Source organism: Oncorhynchus clarkii, chromosome 12 (genome assembly GCF_045791955.1).
Source record: "Oncorhynchus clarkii lewisi isolate Uvic-CL-2024 chromosome 12, UVic_Ocla_1.0, whole genome shotgun sequence".
NCBI classification, from domain to species: Eukaryota; Metazoa; Chordata; class Actinopteri; order Salmoniformes; family Salmonidae; genus Oncorhynchus; species Oncorhynchus clarkii.
Window position 1 is genome coordinate 571,332 of NC_092158.1, and position 27,033 is coordinate 598,364.

Here is a 27,033-nt window from a genome sequence, read left to right on the forward strand (position 1 = left end):
TGGTGGTTCCAAACTTCTTCCATTTAAGACTGATGGAGGGCGCTGTGTTCTTGGGGATCTTCAATGCTGCAGACATTTTTTGGTACACTTCCCAGATCTGTTTCTTGACACAATCCTGTCTCAGAGCTCTACGGACAATTCCTTAGACGTCATAGCTTGGTTTTTGCTCTGACATGCACTGTCAACTGTGGGACCTCATATAGACAGGTGTGTGTCTTTCCAAATCATGTCCAATCAATTGAATTTATCACAGACGGACTCGAATCAAGTTGTAGAAACATCTCAAGGATGATCAACGAAAACAGGATGTCCCTGAGCACAATTTCGAGCCTCATAGCAAAGGGTCTGAATACTTATGTAATTAAGATATTTCTGTTGATTTATTTTTTTAACTGTTTTCGCTTCGTCATTAAGGGTTATTGTGTGTAGATGAGTTTTTTAAAATATTTTATTTTATCTTTTAAGGGCCTCCCGGGTGGCGCAGTGGTTAAGGGCGCTGTACTGCAGCGCCAGCTGTGCCACCAGAGACTCTGGGTTCGCGTCCAGGCTCTGTCGCAACCGGCCGCACCCGGTAGGTCCATGGGGTCGACGCACAATTGGCCCAGCGTCGTCCGGGTTAGGGAGGGCTTAGCCGGTAGGGATATCCTTGTCTCATCGCACACCAGCGACTCCTGTGGCGGGCCGGGCGCAGTGCACGCTAACCAAGGTTGCCAGGTGCATGAAGTTTCCTCCGACACATTGGTGTGGCTGGCTTCTGGGTTGGATGCGCCCGCTGTGTTAAGAAGGGTTAGGGTTAGTGCGGCTTGGTTGGGTTGTGTATCGGAGGACACATGACTTTCAACCTTCGTCTCTCCCGAGCCCGTATGGGAGTTGTACCAGAGAAAAGATAGTAGCAACTAAACAATTGGATACCACGAAATTGGGGAGAAAAAGGGGTCAAATGTAAAGTTAAAAAAAATATTTTTGGAATACATTTTAAATTAAGGTTGTAAAATAACAAAATGTGGAAAAAGTCAAGGGGTCTGAATACTTTCTGAAGGCACTGTATATTGCTATGTTGAGTGTGTCACACAGACTCGTACTCAGTCTCCCAGGCGGTGTATTTGTCTATAAGGTTCCTGGCCGAGGGTTTGGTGTGAGCGATCACCTCCAGGAAGTCGTCTGTTGTCACAGTTTCCAGGTGAATGACAGGCATGTTGCAGCTCCCTGTAAGGGGAGGAGTGGTATTATTAATAACGGATAGCCGTCCTATCACCACGGCCGTCATTTTCTACTAATTTCCAGATGATTCTACATGCTAATCGCACACAGCCAAGTGCTACTGAAAAACGAGATCCTCCATTTTTTTTGAGTAAATATTACAATGTAACCCTGCTGGTGGCTCTGCAGAGCATCAAATATCTTCCTGACTGGTCTCATGGCTGTTTCCTTACCCTGCTGGTGGCTTTCTAGAGCATAAAATATCTTCCTGACTGGTCTCACGGCTGTTTCCTTACCCTGCTGGTGGCTCTCTAGAGCATCAAATATCTTCCTGACTGGTCTCACGGCTGTTTCCTTACCCTGCTGGTGGCTCTCTAGAGCATAAAATATCTTCCTGACTGGTCTCACGGCTGTTTCCTTACCCTGCTGGTGGCTTTCTAGAGCATAAAATATCTTCCTGACTGGTCTCACGGCTGTTTCCTTACCCTGCTGGTGGCTCTCTAGAGCATCAAATATCTTCCTGACTGGTCTCACGGCTGTTTCCTTACCCTGCTGGTGGCTTTCTAGAGCATAAAATATCTTCCTGACTGGTCTCACGGCTGTTTCCTTACCCTGCTGGTGGCTCTCTAGAGCATCAAATATCTTCCTGACTGGTCTCACGGCTGTTTCCTTACCCTGCTGGTGGCTCTCTAGAGCATCAAATATCTTCCTGACTGGTCTCACGGCTGTTTCCTTACCCTGCTGGTGGCTCTCTAGAGCATCAAATATCTTCCTGACTGGTCTCATGGCTGCTTCTTTACACACCAGCCTGATATCAGACCCAGAGTATCCTTCCGTCGCCTAGAATATATAGATATTAGTATTAATATATCAAGACAACAACATCTATTACTACTACAACTAGCTAACCTACTATGATACAAGATAACATTATTACTACTATTAACTACTACAACTAGATAACTTACTATGATACAAGATAGCATCTATTACTTAACTACTATACAATTTCAATTAACAGGTGTGCCTTGTTAGAAGTTCTTAATGCGTTTGAGCCAATCAGTTGTGTTGTGACAAGGTAGGGGTGGTGTACAGAAGATGGTCTTTTACCAAACAAGCTAAGTCCATATTATGGCAAGAACACCTTTTTAGTAGTCAATCTTTTGGTCAACAGAGATGTGAGATCCCACTGTTCCTCCCCCCTACCTGTGCAATCATCTCATAGGCCAGCTCGGTGCGTAGCTCCACCCCTCCAGTGCAGCTGAGTGGAGGCAGCCAATGAGAGACCATGGCCTGTCGGGCATTGCCAGAGGGAAGGCCAACCATAATCCTTTTCTCCAGACGTCTCAGCATGGCATGATCCAGCTCCCTGAGAAGACGAAGAGAGACAGAGGGAGAAACCTCTTCTGTTACTGAGACCACCTGTCATACCTGTAACCCTCCTGACCCTGTAGGTGTTGAACCTTGATCTAGGAGCAGGTAGAGATATAGTCAACACCCTGAGCAGCTTGATAAATACGGTTCCAGTTCTTCTGAGCTTACCAGTGCAGGTTAGAGGCTGCCAGGACATACGCCAGGTCTTACCAGGGCAGGTTAGAGGCTGCCAGGACATACGCCAGGTCTCACCAGGGCAGGTTAGAGGCTGCCAGGACATACGCCAGGTCTCACCAGGGCAGGTTAGAGGCTGCCAGGACATACGCCAGGTCTTACCAGGGCAGGTTAGAGGCTGCCAGGGCATACGCCAGGTCTTACCAGGGCAGGTTAGAGGATGCCAGGACATACGCCAGGTCTCACCAGGGCAGGTTAGAGGCTGCCAGGACATACGCCAGGTCTTACCAGGGCAGGATAGAGGCTGCCAGGACATACGCCAGGTCTTACCAGGGCAGGTTAGATGCTGCCAGGACATACGCCTGGACTTACCAGGGCAGGTTAGAGGCTGCCAGGTCTTACCAGGGCAGGTTAGAGGCTGCCAGGTCTTACCAGGGCAGGTTAGAGGCTGCCAGGACATATGCCAGGTCTAACTAGGGCAGGTTAGAGGGTGCCAGGTCTTACCAGGGCAGGTTAGAGGCTGCCAGGACATACGCCAGGTCTTACCAGGGCAGGTTAGAGGATGCCAGGACATACGCCAGGTCTTACCAGGGCAGGTTAGAGACTGCCAGGTCTTACCAGGTTAGGTTAAAGGCTGCCAGGACATAAGCCAGGTCTTAACAGGGCAGGTTAGATGCTGCCAGGACAAACGCCAGGTCTCACCAGGGCAGGTTAGAGACTGCCAGGTCTTACCAGGGCAGGTTAGAGGCTGCCAGGACATACGCCAGGTCTTAACAGGGCAGGTTAGAGGCTGCCAGGACTTACCAGGGCAGGTTAGAGACTGACAGGTCTTACCAGGCCAGGTTAGAGACTGCCAGGCCTTACCAGGGCAGGTTAGAGGCTGCCAGGACATACGCCAGGTCTCACCAGGGCAGGTTAGAGGCTGCCAGGACTTACCAGGGTAGGTTAGAGGCTGTCAGGAAAAATGCCAGGTCTTACCAGGGCAGGTTAGAGGATGCCAGGACTTACCAGGGTAGGTTAGAGGCTGTCAGGACAAATGCCAGGTCTCACCAGGGCAGGTTAGAGGATGCCAGGTCTTACCAGGGCAGGTTAGAGGATGCCAGGACTTACCAGGGCAGGTTAGATGCTGCCAGGACATACGCCAGGTCTTAACAGGGCAGGTTAGAGGATTCCAGGACTTACCAGTGTCGTGTCTTTACTAACTGAAGACTTATAGTTTTTTATCAAAGATTCTCTGTAATTAGTTATTACGCGATTAGACATGTAACCGTAAATACTAGGAAGTCGGGGCACCAAGGAAAAATATTCCGATTACAAAGTTCTAATTTCCTAAAATAACTTTTCAGATATTTTCATATCTGATCAATAGTCTTCTGATTAATGAATTATTTACTTTACCTCACGTCAGTCTCATTCCAAACGTCGTAAATTGTCATGTATGAGTCATCCATACATCAATTGTCTTAAATCATTTATTTATTACTAAGTAATTCACAGAAATGCATAAACAAACAGTATGGCATGGCGGCTTGTTAGACAAAAGGGGAAGTGGGGGTCGACTAAGAAGTCACGACAAAGTGATAATTATAACAATTGAAATGCTAATCCTTTGCACATGAACGCTCACTCATTCGGGAACAATTGCAATCAATATATATATTTACGCTCAGTGTGTCGTCTTGATCGCTGGTGAAAAGTACATTTATTTTGTAGAATTGTCCATCTCTCTCTCTCTGTCGTGGTTAGAGTGGATAGTTCAGAGTGACATTCATTTGTTTCGTTATAGAATGGTTGTTTCGGCAGTTGTCGTTCTTCGCGTTCAATGATACCGAATTCCTAGCTGCAGACTAGTAATTAATATCAAAGACTTGTTCTTATTCTGTCGGTATCGATAGTCTAAGAGTTTAACCACGTGGTATGGTTATGTCATGTTCTGACCTTAGTTCCTTTGATTTGTCTTTGTTTTAGTATGGTCAGGGTGAGTTGGGTGGTTTGTCTATGTTTCGTTTTCTATGTTGTGTTTTGCGTTTGGCCTGGTATGGTTCTCAATCAGAGGCAGGTGTCGTTAGTTGTCTCTGATTGAGAATCATACTTAGGTAGCCTTTTTCCACCTGTGTTTCGTGGTGTTTATTTTCTGTGTCTGTGTGTTCCACACGGAACTGTTTTTGTTGGTTATTTCACGTGTCTGTCACGTTCTGACCTTAGTTCCTTTGACTTGTTTTAGGGCGTGAGTTGGGTGGGTTTGTCTATGTTCCGTTTTCTATGTTGTGTTTTGCGTTTGGCCTGGTATGAATCTCAAACACAGGCAGGTGTCGTTTGTTGTCTCTGATTGAGAATCATACTTAGGTAGCCTTTTTCCACCTGTGTTTCGTGGTGTTTATTTTCTGTGTCTGTGTGTTCCACACGGAACTGTTGTTTCGGTTGGTTATTTCACGTGTCGTTTATTGTTTTGTTTCAGTGTTCACTTGTTTTAATAAAGAGCATGAACACGTACCGCGCTGCACATTGGTTCTCCGATCCTTACTACTCCTCCTCGTCAGAGGACCGCCGTTACAGAAACACCCACCACCAAAGTACGAAGCTGCGTGGGAACGGGCAGCAGCAGCGGCCGAAATCTCAAGACTCCTGGACATGGGAGGAGATTTTGAAAGGAGAAGGACCCTGGGCTCAGGCTGGAGAATATCGCCGCCCCAAAGCAGAGCTGGAGGCAGCGAGAGCTGAACGGCGGTGGTATGAGGAGGCAGCACAGCAGCGCGGCTGGAAGACCGAGAGGCAGCCCCAAAAATGTCAGCCCTACACATGGTGTCCCCGGTTCACCAGCACAGCCGAGTGTGGGCTATTCCACCTCGCCGCACTGGCCTGGCTACGGGGAGCATTCAGCCAGATAGGGTTGGGCAGGCTCGGTGCTCGAGACCTGCAGTGCGCCTCCACGGTCCGGTCTATCCGGTGCCGCCTCCACACACCAGCCCTCCGGTGGTAGCCCCCCGCACCAGGCTGTCTCTCCGTCTCCTCCCGACAGGTGCCCCTGCCTGTCCAGTGCTGCCAGAGTCGCCCGTCTGTCCGGAGTCGCCCGTCTGTCCGGAGCCGCCGGGGTCGCCCGTCTGTCCGGAGCGGCCGGGGTCGCCCGTCTGTCCGGAGCGGCCGGGGTCGCCCGTCTGTCCGGAGCGGCCGGGGTCGCCCGTCTGTCCGGAGCGGCCGGGGTCGCCCGTCTGTCCGGAGTGGGCCCGTCTGTCCGGAGCGGCTGGAGTCGCCCGTCACTCCGGCGTGGCTGGAGTCATCCTTCACTCCGGCACAGCCGGAGTCTCCCGCCTGTCAGGCGCTGCCGGAATCTCCTGTCCATTCGGGACCCATTGCTAGGGTTCACAGTCCGAGGTCAGCGGTGAGGGTCGCTGCTCGAAAGAGGCCACGGAGGCGGTTGAGGAGGCGGACAAAGACTATGGTGGAGTGGGGTCCACGTCCCGCGCCAGAGCCGCCACCGCGGACAGACACCCACCCAGACCCTCCCCTATAGGTTCAGGTTTTGCGGCCAGAGTCCGCACCTTTGGGGGGAGGGGGTACTGTCACGTTCTGACCTTAGTTCCTTTGACTTGTTTTAGGGCGTGAGTTGGGTGGATTTGTCTATGTTGTGTTTTGCGTTTGGCCTGGTATGAATCTCAAACACAGGCAGGTGTCATTTGTTGTCTCTGATTGAGAATCATACTTTCCACCTGTGTTTCATGGGTGTTTATTTTCTGTGTCTGTGTGTTCCACACGGATATTTCACGTGTCGTTTATTGTTTTGTTTCAGTGTTCGCTTGTTTTAATAAAGAGCATGAACACGTACCGCGCTGCGCATTGGTTCTCCGATCCTTACTACTCCTCCTCCTCGTCGGAGGAAGACAGCCGTTACAGGTTAAAAGATTCAGCAATGGTCCACAACCTTTGTCTCCCCTAATGGAGAAAAACATGGTCTGCAACCTTTAGCCATCTCGTAATTGAGGTAAGCTCGGTCTGCTGATCGAAAACCCGAGTGGGGGTTTTATTCGGAAGGGCCGAAAAAGGGCTGTCCCAGGAGGCCTGACCCTAACTGGGCTCAGGGGCGGTCCTCTGTTGCGGTCCCTTCTAGTGATGTACCTTAGTAGGTTCCCTGGAAGGAACCAGGGCCAGGGGATGTCCTGGTTGGTGATCGCCCCCCCCCCCCTCTGGTGGTTTACCTTGGTAGGCTCCCTGACAGCGGGGCATGCCGCCAGAAGGATGGGCCGTGGGTGTCCGTTTTTTGGGTCGCCGTTCCAGACCCATAGTCGGGTTGTCGTCCAGACTGGAAGATCCGGGCAGTAACTTAGGCAGATGTTAACAACGCACACACTCATGAAATGTATATAATTACATTCATTCCCCAATGAGCGGAATTGTGGCTCTAAGTGATGGTTGTATGGGGACTTTGTTTATGGCTCTATCACTTCCTAAGTGTCAAAGGAACTGAACCGAAAAGGAATGAAAGCATAAACAAAAGATATACAAAATATAGTTCTCACACAAATCATCTAATTGGACTATACTCTATACACGTCCAATGTTCTGGCAAAATGACTATCATGGCATTGTCTCTAATGCCATATCTAGGGTTTTCCTACTTGGTGTGTTGCTTAGGGACTATCCTAAGTTGATAACTATATGATACGTTTACAGCTGTAAGGCACTAGTTTTGGCAGTCTACAGAGATGACCTATGGACTTCTGGGAAGAAAACTTGTGAGTGCTGTAGAGTCAAAGGCCTAGAAGTAAATGTTCAACTTTACTAAGGTTGGTATTTTGCTTGGACCATTAAGTGATCCTAGCATAAATCCTAATTGGATGTTCTGTTGTGCATGTGTGTTTATGCTTACACAAGCGCGCATATCAAAGTAAGAAAACCAAGTATCCTGGCAGATTACAACTTGTTCAGAATGAGTCTGACGTAGTCAGGTAATTTTCAGGTCAATGCCTGGAGGTCAGTCAGAATTGGTGTCAAGGAAGTCTGTATTAGTTTTTACTACAACTCACTGTGTCTTCCACTATGTGTGGCAACCACTTCAGTACCTGTGAACTGAGACGAGGATATCGGTCTGTGATATCGCAAAGTGTTTCACCAGTGGGAGTCATCGGGTCAGTTGCTGGACTGACGCCATTAGTATCATTGTAAGGGGTGACAGTCCCCAACAAAATGGAAGGTGTATCATCGGAAGCAGAGTATACTCTGCGCATCAATGTTTTCTTGTTGATACGGCCGCAGTGCTTGCGGACGTGTCCGAAGGGCAAGAGGATTTCACATCAACTACCGTACTGCATGACTACAAGGAGGGAAATAGCTTATTCACAGAGACAGCTGGCTCGAAATCATGAAAATAATGGTCAATCAAGTTGGCTGATGGAATGTGTCGAGATATCGTAATATCTCCTTGGATCGGATTCTGCCCCAAAAGGTTTCTAAATGTCTTTTTCCCAAGGGGTGCTTTCAAATCAAATCAAATCAAATTTATTTATATAGCCCTTCGTACATCAGCTGATATCTCAAAGTGCTGTACAGAAACCCAGCCTAAAACCCCAAACAGCAAGCAATGCAGGTGTAGAAGCACGGTGGCTAGGAAAAACTCCCTAGAAAGGCCAAAACCTAGGAAGAAACCTAGAGAGGAACCAGGCTATGTGGGGTGGCCAGTCCTCTTCTGGCTGTGCCGGGTGGAGATTATAACAGAACATGGTCAAGATGTTCAAATGTTCATAAATGACCAGCATGGTCGAATAATAATAAGGCAGAACAGTTGAAACTGGAGCAGCAGCACAGTCAGGTGGACTGGGGACAGCAAGGAGTCATCATGTCAGGTATTCCTGGGGACAGATACGCCTCGTGAATGACTGCGTTGCAGCTAGCGTTAGGGGTAGACAGTGTGGTCAGTGGAGAAGGCACGGTGGCCTGTGACCATACCTGGTTGGTTTTCCAATCCATCAATGGGAGTAACCGATCCATCAAGTCTGCGCCAAGTAGCAGGGTTACAGTTTTGAGGCTGGTAACATACACAGGGTGAACGAGCGATATGTCCTTGAAGTGTAGTTTCAGCGTGACTCTCAATGTGAGAGACGAGGTAGTCTGAGTGACCCCTCGAAGTGTAGTGTCGCATCGTTCCACTTTTAACCAACGTTTAGTTGGCTTCAAAGCCCTTTTAAGATCATCAAACAATGTTTGAGAGATGAGCGATATTGTCGCACCCGAATCAATTAGCGCATGACAAGTTAAGCAGTCCTCCAGGATTGATTCCAGGTATGGCCATTTAGATTCATGGTTAGTGGACATATTTCCCACAAAGTGGAGTGGTCGTTCGCAACGACGTGATGTGCCATTTCTGTTCAAGGTGGAAGCAGATTGACTTTTTCGATTTTGAGTGGGCTTGGCTTTAACGAAGCGCTTGACCTTTTTCTTCGCAACCTTTATGTCAGAGTCTATAGACAAAGCCCGGGGGCTTGTTTCTTGATCAAGTGGGCCCTGGATAGGGTCTTGAATGAGAGCGGGAGAGATTAGAACTTTAACGTGCTATGGGTGTTAATTCTTGCGGACCTGGTGTCCGGTAATTCCTCGTCTAGTCCTTGCTATGGGTGTTAATTCCTGCGAATCTGGTGTCCGGTAATTCCCCGTCTAGTCCTTGCTATGGGTGTTAATTCCTGCGGACCTGGTGTCCGGTAATTCCCCATCTAGTCCTTGCTATGGGTGTTAATTCCTGTGGACCTGGTGTCCGGTAATTCCTCGTCTAGTCCTTGCTATGGGTGTTAATTCCTGCGGACCTGGTGTCCGGTAATTTCCTGTCTAGTCCTTGCTATGGGTGTTAATTCCTGCGGACCTGGTGTCCGGTAATTTCCCGTCTAGTCCTTGCTATGGGTGTTAATTCCTGCGGACCTGGTGTCCGGTAATTCCTCGTCTAGTCCTTGCTATGGGTGTTAATTCCTGCGGACCTGGTGTCCGGTAATTTCCCGTCTAGTCCTTGCTATGGGTGTTAATTCCTGCAGACCTGGTGTCCGGTAATTCCCCGTCTGGTCCTTGTGACTTATCTTTTACCCTTTTCTCAAATGTTTCTCGCTTTAGTTCTTCACGTAGTGGAACTTCTGGAGAACATTGGTCTACGTTTTGATCATCCTTCAACCCTTTGTTACCCTTGTGCTCTGACACTTTGTGTGGGTTGGGTGCAGGAACGTAGTGAACAGGTCAATTGTAGCGGTAGTCATGTTGATGGAGACGTACTTTGCAGTTATTTAGACCGCAGAGGTTTTTGGAATCATAGTTTTGTGGTAGAAACTGTTGTTGTGCATCATCTCTCAACGCTCCAATACCTGATAATGCACCCTCTAACTGGAGTGGGTGCTCCTGGTCAAACTTCAAAACCGATTGGTCAGGGCTCTTAGCGTTGTGAACTTTTGATGCTTCAAAAGCTGTGCTTGTAAGCTCTCTGAGTTGTAAGATAGGCAAGCCAACGTGGGGGGCAGGGCCCAAGTAGGTAATGAAGGTAGGATACATGTTCGACAGGAACATTTGTTTAAAAGGTAACAGGTCTTCCATGCCTGTTTAAGTGAGTAGGCCAAAGTAAGCTGAACAAAGCCTATGGTAGTAAGTTTGTGGATGTTCGTTCCGAGCTTGTTTGACGGTGTTAGCCAGCCGGTGTTAGCCAGCGCTCTCTCTCGTGCTCTCAGTGTGTGAACCTTGTCACGTGTCTATTTGACGTTTGCTTCAACAGGTAAACCCTGTCAGAACCCGTAGCGTTCGGGTAGCCATCCAACGCATCCTCTATGTCAGCTAGGAACGTCTCAGTATCGTTTGGCTGACCTGGAACGGGGTCAAAGGTGGGGAAATTCTTGATGAGTTTGTCAAGGTATTCTGCACCAAACGGGCGGAAAGGGTTGGCTTCATCCTTTGGAGAGATTGGGGCCGAAAGGCCAAGAGGAGAAGCCAAGCCTTGTTGTTGTTGGCCAAGAAGCGCAATATTACTCAGTGCTGAATGGCCAAGAGGAGAAGACTGAGGGACAGGCTTGGGCTCCGGTTGCTTGGATTGGTAATCCCGCTGTAGAGCGTGACCATTCTGGACTTCCTCCAGATGGTACCTGCATTGCAGAGTCCACTTGAGCGCTTAGAGTACTGATTTTGGACACTTGAGTGTCACACTTGCTCCTTTCGGTCTCAAACTTATCTGTCATGGCTTGCAGATAGAGGTCGAGTACGGAGCAAAAGATTCAGTGATGAGATTTCCTCCACTTGCTTAGAAATCAATATTTTAATCTTCATCACCTGAGTTCTCTCATCATTCATTTGGTCAGCGACTTCAATGAGTTCTGCTGATTTGTCATCCACCTTTGTCATTGTGTTCATTAACTGATCGTCTTTGGCCTGCAGCGTTTTGAGTAGAATCGTGTTACTTTGAGTAACGTTCAACAAAACTGCATGCATGTTATCAAGTTGAGCGCTCCTGTTTGTAGATAACTCTTCAGATTTATCTAGTTTGGCGTGAACATCATCGTATTTAGTTTTGGCTAAATCGAGTTGTTCCTGTAGCATATGATCCTTGTTCCTGTAGAAGACAATTTTGTTGAAGAGCTTGTACTTGTTCATCGTCATACGTTTTTGCAATTACATTTAATTGTTTCGTTTTCAAGCGCAATTCCATAGCTAGCAGAATTTTTCCCTTTTCAGCATTTGTCATTGGTTTCCCGGTTCTCTCCCTCTGTCCCTTTATGTCTCCCATTAACTGCTCGTGCTTCAGCTGTGCACTGCGGTATTGGACAGATGCCAATCTTGGGTGGCAAGACATCAGGGCTAGACTGGAGAAAACCTTTACGAGGCCTGCGGCCGATGGTTGATTTTGGAAAGCGTTGTTGTCTGCTTTTCCACTAATGGCATAATTAGGGTTGGTATCGCTGCTGAGGTCAGAGATCAATCCATTTGCGGGTGGAGGTTCACTAATTAGCGGGCGAGTGGGGACTACCCCCTCTGATAGCGAGTGGGGACTATCCCCTCTGATAGCGAGTGGGGACTAACCCCTCTGATAGCGAGTGGGGACTACCCCCTCTGATAGCGAGTGGGGACTACCCCCTCTGATAGCGAGTGGGGACTACCCCCTCTGATAGCGAGTGGGGACTACCCCCTCTGATAGCGAGTGGGGACTACCCCCTCTGATAGCGAGTGGGGACTACCCCCTCTGATAGCGAGTGGGGACTACCCCCTCTGATAGCGAGTGGGGACTACCCCCTCTGATAGCGAGTGGGGACTACCCCCTCTGATAGCGAGTGGGGACTACCCCCTCTGATAGCGATTGGGGACTACCCCCTCTGATAGCGAGTGGGGACTACCCCCTCTGATAGCGAGTGGGGACTACCCCCTCTGATAGCGAGTGGGGACTACCCCCTCTGATAGCGAGTGGGGACTACCCCCTCTGATAGCGAGTGGGGACTACCCCCTCTGATAGCGAGTGGGGACTACCCCCTCTGATAGCGAGTGGGGACTACCCCCTCTGATAGCGATTGGGGACTACCCCCTCTGATAGCGAGTGGGGACTACCCCCTCTGATAGCGAGTGGGGACTACCCCCTCTGATAGCGAGTGGGGACTACCCCCTCTGATAGCGAGTGGGGACTACCCCTCTGATAGCGAGTGGGGACTACCCCCTCTGATAGCGATTGGGGACTACCCCCTCTGATAGCGAGTGGGGACTACCCCCTCTGATAGCGAGTGGGGACTACCCCCTCTGATAGCGAGTGGGGACTACCCCCTCTGATAGCGAGTGGGGACTACCCCCTCTGATAGCGAGTGGGGACTACCCCTCTGATAGCGAGTGGGGACTACCCCCTCTGATAGCGAGTGGGGACTACCCCCTCTGATAGCGAGTGGGGACTACCCCCTCTGATAGCTTGCACATTATTAGAACATTTTGAAAGGAAAAAATGTTTTTCCTAATTTTCCAAAGTTTGGTTTTGGAATATATTGGGAGCTGCAAAGATGATTTTAATCTATTTATAGACGTTAATGAACCATCAGTACTGGACAGTACTGTGGAAGTTTGACGTGAATGAATTTGCAAAAGCAAATTGAATTAATCAATGATAATGATATCATACCTGGATAGGCTATCTGGGTATTACATTTTAAATTAACCTGGGAAGTTGGTTCATCTAGGTTACTATTGCAAAGTTTAAGGTGTCTCGTTTAATTGGAAGAACCTAGAAAAGGTATGTCCAACAATTTAAATAAATAAATTGAATGAGACCCAAGCAATTGAGGTTGCTGGATTATTTTAACGTGATCCACGTTTGGATTTCCAACACTTATTTTAAGAAATGTACTTGTGATTCTTCACCAGCAGTGATGCAGAATGCTGAAATCAAACGGAAGTACAAAGGGCGGGACTTCCGTCACGGAAGGTGGAGGATTTTAAACGGAACACAGGAAGTGAAAAATGTTCCCCCTCTGTTAGTTTAGCATCTCGTAATCCTAAATTGTTCAGAAATATCACGTTCTAAGCACAAAATAGGGTCCTCTCACCATGGAAAGGGTGGGTTTACTAGTGACATCTCACATTAAACCTTTCGGCATACTTTGCTAGAGTTATGCTGCCTGGAGCGACACGATACATAATACGGGTATGCCTGTAGTCAGTCCACACTGGTGTAGTGCTGTAGTCAGTCCACACTGGTGTAGTGCTGTAGTCAGTCCACACTGGTGTAGTGCTGTAGTCAGTCCACACTGGTGTAGTGCTGTAGTCAGTCCACACTGGTGTAGTGCTGTAGTCAGTCCACACTGGTGTAGTGCGGTAGGCGGGCAAAAATACTTCGGCTCGGAAAGAAAGAATATCTTCTAATTTCTAACCTTTCTGGCTCTAGAAGTTAATATGTTTGGCCTAACGGACTAAATCTGGAATTTATCACTCATTGCTCTGACGCTAAAAACCACTACCGGAGGCGCTCTGTAGCCTCTTCCAATGGGAACACACACACACAACCAATTTGAATGTATACAAAGCAGTCTGTTTGTACAATTCTGTTTGCACAATTGATATATAGAATTCCACAGCAAAGTCTAATTCTATCTTAGATTCCTTACCCGGGGGCGTCATAAATGTTGTGTCTTTTCAGATATTTTCATATCTGATCCATAATCTTCTGATTAATGAATTATGTACTTTACCTCACGTTAGTCTCATTCCAAACGTCATAAATTGTTGGTTATCTGCACGAACCCAGTCATCCATACATCAATTGTCTTAAATAATTTATTTATTACTAACTAAGTAATTCACAGAAATGCATAAACAAACAATAAATATGGTAAATGTGGTTACATGAAATGAGAATGTGCCCTAGTGGGCTAAACCGGCATGGCGGCTTGTTAGACAAAGGGGAAGTGGGGGTCGACTAAGAAGTCACGACAAAGTGATAATTATAACAATTGAAATGCTAATCCTTTGCACATGAACACTCACTCATTCAGGAACAATTGCAATCAATATATATATGTTTACGCTCAGTGTGTCGTCTTGATCGCTGGTGAAAAGTTCATTTCCTTTGTAGAATTGTCCGTCTCTCTCCCTCTCTCTCTCTCTGTCGTGGTTATTGTGGATAGTTCAGAGTGACATTCATTATTTTTGTTATAGAATGGATGTTTCGGCGGTTGTCGTTCTTCGCGTTCAGTGATACCGAATTCCTAGCTGCAGACTAGTAATTAATATCAAAGACTTGTTCTTATTCTGTCGGTATCGATAGTCTAAGAGTTTAACCACGTGGTATGATTAAAACAATTCAGCAATGGTCCACAACCTTTGTCTCCCCTAATGGAGAAAAACCAGGTCTGCAACCTTTAGCCATCTCGTAATTGAGGTAAGCTCGGTCTGCTGATCGAAAACCCGAGTGGGGGTTTTATTCGGAAGGGCCGAAAAAGGGCTGTCCCAGGAGGCCTGACCCTAACTGGGCTCAGGGGCGGTCCAGGATGTCTGACCCTAACTGGGCTCAGGGCTGTCCCAGGAGGCCTGACCCTAACTGGGCTCAGGGGCGGTCCAGGATCTGACCCTAACTGGGCTCAGGGCTGTCCCAGGAGGCCTGACCCTAACTAGGCTCAGGGGCGGTCCTTTGATTTAGTTCAAATCAAAAGGGAATTGTATTTTTCTTCATTAAACAGTCCAAAATCATATTACACAATTATACAAACAGTATCATACTCACTCATTCATCTTATACTACAATTAGATGTAAACCTCATATCGGAGTCTATTATATAAACAGCATTATGGTAATGTGGCCACACCGTCTCCCTTGAGCTTCCCCAAGTTGTGACAAACGGACCAGTTCGTAGCTGGATTCTTCACCCATCTTTTATACTTTCTCCGGAACATGAAATTTGTTCGTACCTCAAGTTCTGTGAGGTGGAAGGATTTCCTTTGTCCTCTATGAAAATATACTCTCTCTATACTATACAACGCCTCTCTGACCACAGCAACGTAGTTGAAGGAGGAAAGGGGGAGGCAGGGAGTGGGGGATGGGGCTTGTTATACCCAAAGAGGCCAACGTCATGACACCAGGGTAGGTTAGAGGCTGCCAGGACTTACCAGGGTAGGTTAGAGGCTGCCAGGACAAACGCCAGGGTAGGTTAGAGGCTGCCAGGTCTCACCAGGGTAGGTTAGAGGCTGCCAGGTCTCACCAGGGTAGGTTAGAGGCTGCCAGGACTTACCATGGTAGGTTAGAGGCTGCCAGGACTTACCAGGGTAGGTTAGAGGCTGCCAGGACAAACGCCAGGTCTCATCCGGGTAGGTTAGAGGCTGCCAGGTCTCACCAGGGTAGGTTAGAGGCTGCCAGGACAAACGCCAGGACTTACCAGGGTAGGTTAGAGACTGCCAGGACAAATGCCAGGTCTTACCAGGGCAGGTTAGAGACTGCCAGGACAAACGCCAGGACTTACCAGGGTAGGTTAGAGACTGCCAGGACAAACGCCAGGACTTACCAGGGTAGGTTGAAACTGCCAGGACAAACGCCAGGTCTTACTAGGGTAGGTTTGTGTTAGAGAGGTTAGGGTTAGACCTACCAGGGTAGGTTAAGGTTAGTCCTATCAGGGAAGGTTAGGGTTAGACCTACCAGGGAAGGTTAGGGTTAGACCTACCAGGGAAGGTTAGGGTTAGACCTACCAGGGAAGGTTATGGTTAGACCTACCAGGGAAGGTTAGGGTTAGACCTACCAGGGAAGGTTAGGGTTAGACCTACCAGGGAAGGTTAGGGTTAGACCTACCAGGGAAGGTTAGGGTTAGACCTACCAGGGAAGGTTAGGGTTAGACCTACCAGGGAAGGTTATGGTTAGACCTACCAGGGAAGGTTAGGGTTAGACCTACCAGGGAAGGTTAGGGTTAGACCTACCAGGGAAGGTAAGGGTTAGACCTACCAGGGAAGGTTATGGTTAGACCTACCAGGGAAGGTTAGGGTTAGACCTACCAGGGAAGGTTAGGGTTAGACCTACCAGGGAAGGTTATGGTTAGACCTACCAGGGAAGGTTAGGGTTAGACCTACCAGGGAAGGTAAAGGTTAGACCTACCAAGGAAGGTTAGGGTTAGACCTACCAGGGAAGGTAAGGGTTAGACCTACCAGGGAAGGTTAGGGTTAGACCTACCAGGGAAGGTTATGGTTATACTTACCAGGGAAGGTTAGGGTTAGACCTACCAGGGAAGGTTAGGGTTAGACCTACCAGGGAAGGTTAGATGCTGCCAGGACAAAAACCAGATCATCAGATCGGGCCAATCCATCCATCTGGACCAAAAGCTCTGTCTTCATCCTTCTGCTGCCCTCGTGCTCTCCTCTGGACCAGGACAGCAACACAGAGAACGAAGAGCAGCATTAAGAACACATAAATCCATTAGTAAAACAGAGAACAGCGTTAACACAGAGAGCCACATTAAAAACACAGAGAGCAGCATTAAAAGCACAGAGAGCAGCATTAAAAACACAGAGAGCAGCATTAAAGACACAGAGAGCCACATTAAAAACACAGAGCCGCATTAAAAACACAGAGAGCAGCGTTAAAAACACAGAGAGCCGCATTAAAAACACAGAGAGCCGCATTAAAAACACAGAGCCGCATTAAAAACACAGAGAGCCGCATTAAAAACACAGAGAGCCACATTAAAAACACAGAGAGCCGCATTAAAAACACAGAGAGCAGCGTTAAAAACACAGAGAGCCGCATTAAAAACACAGAGAGCCGCATTAAAAACACAGAGAGCCGCATTAAAAACACAGAGAGCCGCATTAAAAACACAGAGATCCGCATTAAAAACACAGAGATCCGCATTAAAAACACAGAGATCCGCATTAAAAACACAGAGCCGCATTAAAAACACAGAGAGCAGCATTAAAAACACAGAGAGCCGAATTAAAAACACAGAGAGCCGCATTAAAAACACAGAGAGCCGCATTAAAAACACAGAGCCGCATTAAAAACACAGAGAGCAGCATTTACTAACTCCCCCTCCCCCATTATAATTCCACTCCCCCCACTATAACCCCCCCAGTATAACTCCTCCTCCCCCACTCCTTCTCTGTAACTCCCCCTCCCCCACTAACTCCCCCACTCCTTCACTAACTCCCCCTCCCCCACTATAACTCCCCCTCCCTCACTCCTTCTCTAACTCCCCCTCCCCCACTCGTTCTCTGTAACTCCCCCTCCCCCACTATAACTCCCCCTCCCCATTATAACCCCCCCACTATAACTCCCCCTCCCCCACTATAACTCCTCCTCCCCACTATAACTCCCCCTCCCCCACTCCTTCTCTAACTTCCCCTCCCCCAATCCTTCTCTAACTCCCCCACTATAACTCCCCCTCCCCCACTCCTTCTCTAACTTCCCCTCCCCCAATCCTTCTCTAACTCCCCCACTATAACTCCCCCTCCCCCACTCCTTCTCTAACTCCCCCTCCCCCACTCGTTCTCTGTAACTCCCCCTCCCCCACTAACTCCCCCTCCCCCACTCCTTCTCTAACTCCCCCACTATAACTCCCCCTCCCCCACTCCGTCGCTATAACTCCGCTCCCCCACTCCTTCTCTATAACGGCCCTACCCCACTCCTTCTCTAACTCCCCCTCCCCCACTCCTTCTCTATAACGGCCCTACCCCACTCCTTCTCTAACTCCCCCTCAGTCTCTATAACTCCCCTCCCCCACTCCTTCTCTATAACTGCCCTCCCCCACTCCTTCTCTATAACTCACCCTCGACTCTCTTCGTAACTCACCCTCCCCTCTCTCTAACTCACCCTCCCCTCTCTCTAACTCACACTCCCCTCTCTCTAACTCACACTCCCCTCTCTCTGTAACTCACACTCCCCTCTCTCCGTAACTCACACTCCCCTCTCTCCGTAACTCAGCCTCCCCTCTCTCCGTAACTCAGCCTCCCCTCTCTCCGTAACTCACCCTCCCCTCTCTCCGTAACTCAGCCTCCCCTCTCTCCGTAACTCACCCTCCCCTCTCTCCGTAACTCACCCTCCCTTCTCTCTGTAACTCACCCTCCCCTCTCTCTGTAACTCACTCGTAACTCCCCCTCCCCTCTCTCCGTAACTCCCCCTCCCCTCTCTCCGTAACTCCCCCTCCCCTCTCTCCGTAATTCCCCCTCCCCTCTCTCCGTAACTCCCCCTCCCCTCTCTCCGTAACTCACTCTCTCCGTAACTCACCCTCCGTAACTCACCCTCCTCCAGTCCCTCTCTGGCTCATAACTGACTCCAGTTCATCCAGGAAAATGGTGGAAGGGGCATGGTAGCGAGCCAGCTCAAACAACACCTGGAGAGAGGAGTGCATTATGTCAACTAATTAACATCAGTCTGTAACATTCATACAGGGACATCAGACAGCCACGTACCCTGACCAGCTTCTCAGAGTCTCCTCTCCACTTGCTGACGATGCTGGAGGCTGAGATGTTGAAGAAGGTGGTGTTACACTCTGTGGCTACAGCCTTGGCCAGCAGTGTCTTACCTGTACCTGAGAGGAGAGGTTAGGAGTGTGTGTGGAGGTGTCTGTAGGTGTGTGTGTGCGTGTGTAGGTGTGTGTGTGTAGGTGTGTGTGTAGGTGTTACCTGGAGGTCCGTATAACAGCAGACCTTTCCATGGAGACAGGATGCCAGTGAATAGCTGTGGATACTAAGGACAGAATGAAGGAATGTTAGTTCTATAGAGTCAGATCAAATTACAATGTCGGGGCAGCAACCGTACTGTCAGATGGGCCGTACTCTAAGATGGGCCGTACTCTAAGATGGGCCGTACTCTAAGATGGGCCGTACTCTAAGATGGGCCGTACTCTAAGATGGGCCGTACTCTAAGATGGGCCGTACTCTACGATGGGCCGTACTCTAAGATGGGCCGTACTCTAAGATGGGCCGTACTCTAAGATGGGCCGTACTCTAAGATGGGCCGTACTCTAAGATGGGCCGTACTCTAAGATGGGCCGTACTCTAAGATGGGCCGTACTCTAAGATGGACAGTACTCTAAGATGGGCCGTACTCTAAGATGGGCCGTACTCTAAGATGGGCCGTACTCTAAGATGGGCCGTACTCAAAGATGGGCCGTACTCTAAGATGGGCCGTACTCTAAGATGGACAGTACTCTACGATGGGCCGTACTCTAAGATGGGCCGTACTCTAAGATGGGCCGTACTCTAAGATGGGCCGTACCTTCACGAATAACAGCACCTTGTTTCCTAATGCTTTTAGTGTAGACATATTCAGAAGTAGAATGGAAGTGGTACAGCAGCAGAGAAAGAGCATGGTGCTTACGGCCTGTACCTTAATAGGGTAGACGACAGCCTCTTTGACTAATCGCTTGGAGGCCTGCAGGCCTATAATGTCATCCCAGCGCACAGCGGGGTTCTGTAAATAGATGTCCTTTAGAGAGAGGAGAGGGGTAGAGCTCAGACATTCATTAATAAACACACACATTCCATACAATGGTAGCTCTTCAGTCCTCTAGTGTTTCACCTGAGTATTACAGATTAAAAGAACGTCTTCAACGACTAATAACAGCTCTTACCCTGCTTATAACAGCTCTTACCCTGCTCATAACAGCTCTTACCCTGCTAACAACAGCTCTTACCCTGCTAAAAACAGCTCTTACCTTGCTAACAACAGCTCTTACCCTGCTAACAACAGCTCTTACCCTGCTAACAACATCTCTTACCCTGCTAACAACATCTCTTACCCTGCTAACAACAGCTCTTACCCTGCAACAGCTCTTACCCTGCTAACAACAGCTCTTACCCTGCTCACAACAGCTCTTACCCTGCTCACAACAGCTCTTACCCTGCTCACAACAGCTATTACCCTGCTCACAACAGCTCTTACCCTGCTCACAACAGCTCTTACCCTGCTAATAACAGCAGCCAGATCTCTCATCTCACTGTTCATCCCAATGAAGGCGCTGAGGGGTTTCAGAAGAGGCTCCTAGAGAGAAGAGAACACCATTTTGTGGTTTGAGGTTTGAAATGACCTCTACACATATCTCTTCCATGGTCTGTGTGCATATGATCAGACTGTATACGTTACCATGGGTTAAGGGGGGGTACCGTGTCATGGGGTCTGGACTTTAGGGGTCAGAGTACAGTACCATGGGGTCTGGACGGTAGGGTTAGGGGTCAGAGTACAGTATCATGGGGTCTGGACGGTAGGGTTAGGGGTCAGAGTACAGTACCATGGGGTCTGGACGGTAGGGTTAGGGGTCAGTACAGTATCATGGGGTCTGGACATTAGGGTTAGGGGTCAGAGTACAGTACTATGGTGTCTGGACGGTAGGGTTAGGGGTCAGAGTACAGTACCATGGGGTCTGGACGGTAGGGTTAGGGGTCAGTACAGTATCAAGGGGTCTGGACATTAGGGTCAGAGTACGGTATCATGGCGTCTGGGCGGTAGGGTTAGGGGTCAGAGTACAGTATCATGGGGTCTGGGCTGTAGGGTTAGGGGTCAGTACAGTATCATGGGGTCTGGACGGTAGGGTTAGGGGTCAGAGTACAGTATCATGGGGTCTGGACGGTAGGGTTAGGGGTCAGAGTACAGTACTATGGGGTCTGGACGGTAGGGTTAGGGGTCAGAGTACAGTATCATGGGGTCTGGATGGTAGGGTTAGGGGTCAGAGTACAGTACTATGGGATCTGGACGGTAGGGTTAGGGGTCAGAGTACAGTATCATGGGGTCTGGACAGTAGGGTTAGGGGTCAGAGTACAGTATCATGGGGTCTGGACGGTAGGGTTAGGGGTCAGAGTACAGTATCATGGGGTCTGGACAGTAGGGTTAGGGGTCAGAGTACAGTACCATGGGGTCTGTCTGGACGGTAGGGTTAGGGGTCAGAGTACAGTATCATGGGGTCTGGACGGTAGGGTTAGGGGTCAGAGTACAGTACCATGGGGTCTGGACGGTAGGGTTAGGGGTCAGACTACAAATACAGTACTATGGGGTCTGGACGGTAGGGTTAGGGGTCAGAGTACAGTATCATGGGGTCTGGACGGTAGGGTTAGGGGTCAGTACAGTATCATGGGGTCTGGACGGTAGGGTTAGGGGTCAGAGTACTGTATCATGGGGTCTGGACGGTAGGGTTAGGGGTCAGAGTACAGTATCATGGGGTATGGACGGTAGGGTTAGGGGTCAGAGTACAGTACTATGGGATCTGGACGGTAGGGTTAGGGGTCAGAGTACAGTATCAAGGGGTCTGGATGGTAGGGTTAGGGGTCAGAGTACAGTATCATGGGGTCTGGGCGGTAGGGTTAGGGGTCAGTACAGTCCCATGGGTTCTGGACGGTAGGGTTAGGGGTCAGAGTACAGTATCATGGGGTCTGGATGGTAGGGTTAGGGGTCAGAGGACAGTATCATGGGGTCTGGATGGTAGGGTTAGGGGTCAGAGTACAGTACTATGGGATCTGGACGGTAGGGTTAGGGGTCAGAGTACAGTATCATGGGGTCTGGACGGTAGGGTTAGGGGTCAGAGTACAGTATCATGGGGTCTGGACAGTAGGGTTAGGGGTCAGTACAGTACCATGGGTTCTGGACGGTAGGGTTAGGGGTCAGAGTACAGTATCATGGGGTCTGGATGGTAGGGTTAGGGGTCAGAGTACAGTATCATGGGGTCTGGACGGTAGGGTTAGGGGTCAGAGTACAGTACTATGGGATCTGGACGGTAGGGTTAGGGGCCAGAGTACAGTATCATGGGGTCTGGACGGTAGGGTTAGGGGTCAGAGTACAGTATCATGGGTTCTGGACGGTAGAGTTAGGGGTCAGAGTACAGTATCATGGGGTCTGGACGGTAGGGTTAGGGGTCAGAGTATAGTATCATGGGGTCTGGACGGTAGGGTTAGGGGTCAGAGTACAGTACCATAGGGTCTGGACGGTAGGGTTAGGGGTCAGAGTACAGTACCATGGGGTCTGGACGGTAGGGTTAGGGGTCAGAGTACAGTATCATGGGTTCTGGACGGTAGAGTTAGGGGTCAGAGTACAGTATCATGGGGTCTGGACGGTAGGGTTAGGGGTCAGAGTACAGTACCATGGGGTCTGGACGGTAGGGTTAGGGGTCAGAGTACAGTACCATGGGTTCTGACAGACTGTTGGATGCATCCTGGATAAGGCCTCTGCAGTCAATCAGCTGACCCTAACAGAGAAAAGCAACACAACCACAGGACTATCAACATAGCAAAATACCAGCAGCTAAAACTCATGAAACACTTTGACACTGTGTGTATGTGTCTGTGGACGTGTTTAACTATACTTGTGAGGACCAGAAGTTCCCACTAGAATAGTAAACAAACTTTGATTTGATTTGAAACAAAAAGTGGACCAACTGGGGACATTTGGTTTGTCCCCACAAGGTGAAATGTTATTTCTAGGGGGGTTAGGATTAGGTTTAGGAGCTAGGGTTACGGTTAGGATTAGGTTTAGGAGCTAGGGTTAGGATTAGGTTTAGGAGCTAGGGTTACGGTTAGGATAAGGTTTAGGAGCTAGGGTTAGGATTAGGATAAGGTTTAGGAGCTAGGGTTACGGTTAGGATAAGGTTTAGGAGCTAGGGTTACGGTTAGGATTAGGTTTGGGAGCTAGGGTTACGGTTAGGATTAGGTTTGGGAGCTAGGGTTACGGTTAGGATTAGGAGCTAGGGTTACGGTTAGGATTAGGTTTAGGAGCTAGGGTTAGAATTAGGTTTAGGAGCTAGGGTTAGAATTAGGTTTAGGAGCTAGGGTTAGGATTAGGTTTAGGAGCTAGGGTTAGGATTAGGTTTAGGAGCTAGGGTTAGGATTAGGTGTAGGAGCTAGGGTTAGGGTTAGAATTAGGAGCTAGGGTTACGGTTAGGATTAGGAGCTAGGGTTAGAATTAGGTTTAGGAGCTAGGGTTACGGTTAGGATTAGGAAAAATAGGATTTAGAATGGGACTGAATTGTGTGTCCCCTCTCAAGGTTAGTTGTAAAAAAAACTGTGTATGTGTGTGTGTTTCCGTTCCCTACCTTCTTCATCTGTCCTTCTCCTGCTCCGTTCCTGATGATGGGGGAAACATTCAGGCCGAACTCTGTCGGCTCTGGAGGAGAGGAGCGCCCCCCGTTCTCCTGCAACCATCAACAGTATCTGCCAATCATAGTGATCAGCAGGAACAAATGGCCCCCTATTCCCCATATTAGAGGTCGACCGATTATGATTTTTCATCGCCGATACCGATTATTGGAGGACCAAAAAAAGCCGATACCGATTAATCGGACGATTTTGTATTTTTTTTGTAATAATGACAATTACAACAATACTGAATGGCTACTTTTCTTTTACCTTAATATAATACATCAATAAAATCAATTTAGCCTCAAATAAATAATTAAACATGTTCAATTTGGTTTAAATAATGCAAAAACAAAGTGTTGGAGAAGAAAGTAAAAGTGCAATATGTGCCATGTAAGAAAGCTAACGTTTCACTTCCTTGCTCAGAACATGAGAACATATGAAAGCTGGTGGTTCCTTTTAACATGAGTCTTCAATATTCCCAGTTAAGTTTTAGGTTGTAGTTATTATAGGAATTATAGGACTATTTCTCTCTATACCAATTGTATTTCATATACCTTTGACTATTGGATGTTCTTATAGGCACTTTAGTATTGCCAGTGTAACAGTATAGCTTCCGTCCCGTGACGTCACCGATTGAAACGCAATTAGCGCGCACCCCGCTAACTAGCTAGCCATTTCACATCGGTTACACCAGCATAATCTCGGGAGTTGATAGGCTTGAAATCATAAACAGCTCAATGCTTGAAGCACAGCGAAGAGCTGCTGTCAAACGTACGAAAGTGCTGTTTGAATGAATGCTTACGAGTCTGCTGCCTACCATCGCTCAGTCAGACTGCTCTATCAAATATCAAATCATAGACTTAATTATAACATAATAACACACAGAAATACGAGCCTTGGTCATTAATATAGTCAAATCCAGAAACTGGCATTTAGAAAACAAAAGGTTTATTCTTTCAGTGAAATGCGAAACCGTTCCCTATATTATTTAACGGGTGGCATCCCGAAGTCTAAATATTGCTGTTACATTGCACAACCTTCAATGTTATGTCATAATTGTGTACAATTCTGGCAAATTAATTACGGTCTTTGTTAGGAATAAATGGACTTCACACAGTTCACAACGAGCCAGGTGGCCCAAACTGCTTGCACGGAACGCAAGAGAAGTGACACAATTGCCCATGTTGTAAGAAATTCATGTTAGCAGGCAATATTAACTAAATATGCAGGTTTAAAAATATATACTTGTGTATTGATTTTAAAGAAAGGCATTGATGTTTATGGTTAGGTTTGGTGCAACAACAGTGTAAATCATCACCAGTTTGGCAAAGTAGGCTGTGATTCGATAAGAAATGAACAGGCACTGCATCGATTGTATACAATGCAGGACACGCTAGATAAACTAGTATTATCATCAACCATGTGTAGTTAACTAGTGATTATGTTAAGATTGATTGTTTTTTATAAGATAAGTTTAATGCTAGCTAGTAACTTACCTTGGCTTCTTGCTGCCCTCACGTAACAGGTTAGGGTTAGCTTGCCATGCAGGCTCCTCGTGGAGTGCAATGTAAGGCAGGTGGTTACAGCGTTGGACTAGTAACGGGAAGGTTGCAAAAACGAATCCCCGAGCTGACAAGGTAAAAATCTGTCGTTCTGCCCCTGAACAAGGCAGATAACCCACTGTTCCTAGGCTGTCATTGAAAATAAGAATGTGTTCTTAACTGACTTGCCTTGATAAATAAAGGTGTTAAAGTTTTTTATTTATTTTTTTTAATAGTGTCCAAAAATACAGATTTCCGATTGTTATGAAAACTTGAAATCGGTCCTAATTAATCGGCCATTCCGATTAATCGGTCGACCTCTACCCCATATAGTGCACTGTTTGACCAGGTCCCATACGGTTCTATATAGGGAATAGAGTGCCATTTGGGATGTCACATGGTACAAACAGCCTGTTCCATCTGGTGTGTCTATAGTGAAATGTAAGCACATTCAGTAAACTAATTTGATTGTTTGAAACAGAGTGGCGTGAAAACGTACACCAACAGCTTTAATGGCGTCCTTGACCACCATCTTGGGTTTTGTCTTCTTGACTCCACCCCTGGAGGGGGGTCTGTGGGAGGAGTTTATTCTGGGCAGGGGCTGAACTCCAGTGCAGGGGACCCTGAAGGACACAGACAGGTAGACGGACAGACAGACAGAACACAGCAGACAGCTAAGAGCTACACAGAACACTGATATTGAGCCATTCCAGAAATCCAACACCATACTCTGAAGCTTGTTTTAACAGAGAAAAAAGGCTCACCTCTTTTTTCCACAACTTCTTGCATGTCTACTTTCAACTAGATTGAAAAGAGATGAACAGGAGATAACCCAAAACACATAGCAATTAATGATATGATGCATCACCACATATTACCACAACATAACCTATATCTCTGAAACGGCAGGTTCTTTTTCAATAGGTTTTCATTGAAATTGTGTATTTGTGTATGTATACATTATTATTTTGTTTTGCTACAGAAAATGCAGTGTCTTATGAGCCCACGTGGGCTGGGCATCCTTGAAGATGCATGGCACTATAATAATACAAACATCTAAATGATTAAAGTGAGATTCTGTCGCCACGCCAACCTGGTTCTGGCAGTTTCTTGGTTAGTTTGGGATATCTCTGGAACTTGATGAAGTAGTAACTCTCATACTCCATCAACACTGTGTCCAGGTCTATATTGTCACACACTTCAAACCGCCGGAAGCAGACATTGGTATCCTGTTCCAGAGCACTGGCAGCATCCATGTACCTGTCAACAACATAGTTATGTTCAAGTCGAGCCCTCTGTAGACCTAGGCTACTTTACAGGAATCAGACTAGATATGCAGTATATCACACTGACTTACCCTGCCTCCATTAAATGATGAAAGATTAATATGAGTAGATTTCTTCTTCTGGACTCTGTTCTCATTTCATCCTAATGTAAGAAACGAGTTAATCAGTGTAATATAATGATATATAATGAAGCTTTCTGTTCCAGCACCATATTCACCACACAGCACCAAGACAGACTGCCTAGGCAACAGTGGACGCTGAATGAGCCATGCACCTAGCTAGCTAACTGGTTAGCTTGTGAAAGTTAACTTACTTAATACAAACACGATGCGAAAAATATAGTGATTCCTTTGTATATTAAGCCACATTGATCTAAACAATACTCACCGCCTCTCTTGCTTGATTCGCGGTTCTGATAGATTGATAAGAAAGCTCCATTGTGGATGTTGCGATCTGTCGGCGTGACACTTTGTGGTTTCTGGTTTGGGCAAAATGCTGTGTTTAAGACAACTGGGAACTCGAAACATACGAGACAAAATCACGACGTCAGTGATCTTCAGGTCGGCATGTCGGAGCTCTACAAAGAGACCCGGGTTGGAATTCCGTTCAAATTGATTTTTCCCAGTCGGAGCTCGTTTTTTCCCCGAGTTCCCATTTGTTTTGAACGCACTGAAGTCTGAGATTCCGAGTTCCCAGGTGTTTTGAACGCGGCATTACTGACCATAGCGACGAACAAACAAACGTTTTGGAAGCTGATTCGGGTCTCTCCCATAACTCCGTCCCATAGGTATGTTGGATTCTGTATTTTACATTATAGCCATTAGCATATATATGATTAAATATTATCTGATGTTGGTTGTGTGTGGTGTCTGCATTTGTGCACTGGGGCATCATTATGAGATTAAACAACTGCTTGCTACTTGCCTGTTTGTGTGTGA

General features: G+C 47.7%; 1 protein-coding gene across 4 annotated transcripts; it reads right to left on the reverse strand.

Moving 5' to 3' along the window:
- Positions 1-904: 904 nt before the first annotated feature.
- On the reverse strand, positions 905-26,684 carry LOC139422637 (katanin p60 subunit A-like 2). Of its 4 annotated transcripts, none has more exons than XM_071173786.1 (16): positions 26,483-26,684; positions 26,167-26,237; positions 25,903-26,069; positions 25,574-25,610; positions 25,309-25,432; positions 23,223-23,321; positions 22,317-22,379; positions 20,111-20,188; positions 19,535-19,633; positions 18,829-18,892; positions 18,616-18,734; positions 18,445-18,536; positions 16,457-16,567; positions 2,407-2,569; positions 1,938-2,040; positions 905-1,206 (listed from the first exon to the last, which is right to left on the reverse strand). In XM_071173786.1, exons 1-16 carry the CDS (start codon positions 26,531-26,533, stop codon positions 1,067-1,069), a joined length of 1,581 nt encoding a protein of 526 aa, XP_071029887.1. In that variant the 5' UTR covers positions 26,534-26,684; the 3' UTR covers positions 905-1,066. The 4 variants fall into 4 exon arrangements, with proteins under 4 accessions (XP_071029887.1, XP_071029886.1, XP_071029884.1 ...); XM_071173785.1 differs by having other exon boundaries at positions 1,497-2,040; XM_071173783.1 differs by lacking the exons at positions 905-1,206; positions 22,317-22,379 and having other exon boundaries at positions 1,223-2,040.
- Between the last annotated feature and the right edge of the window lie 349 nt (positions 26,685-27,033).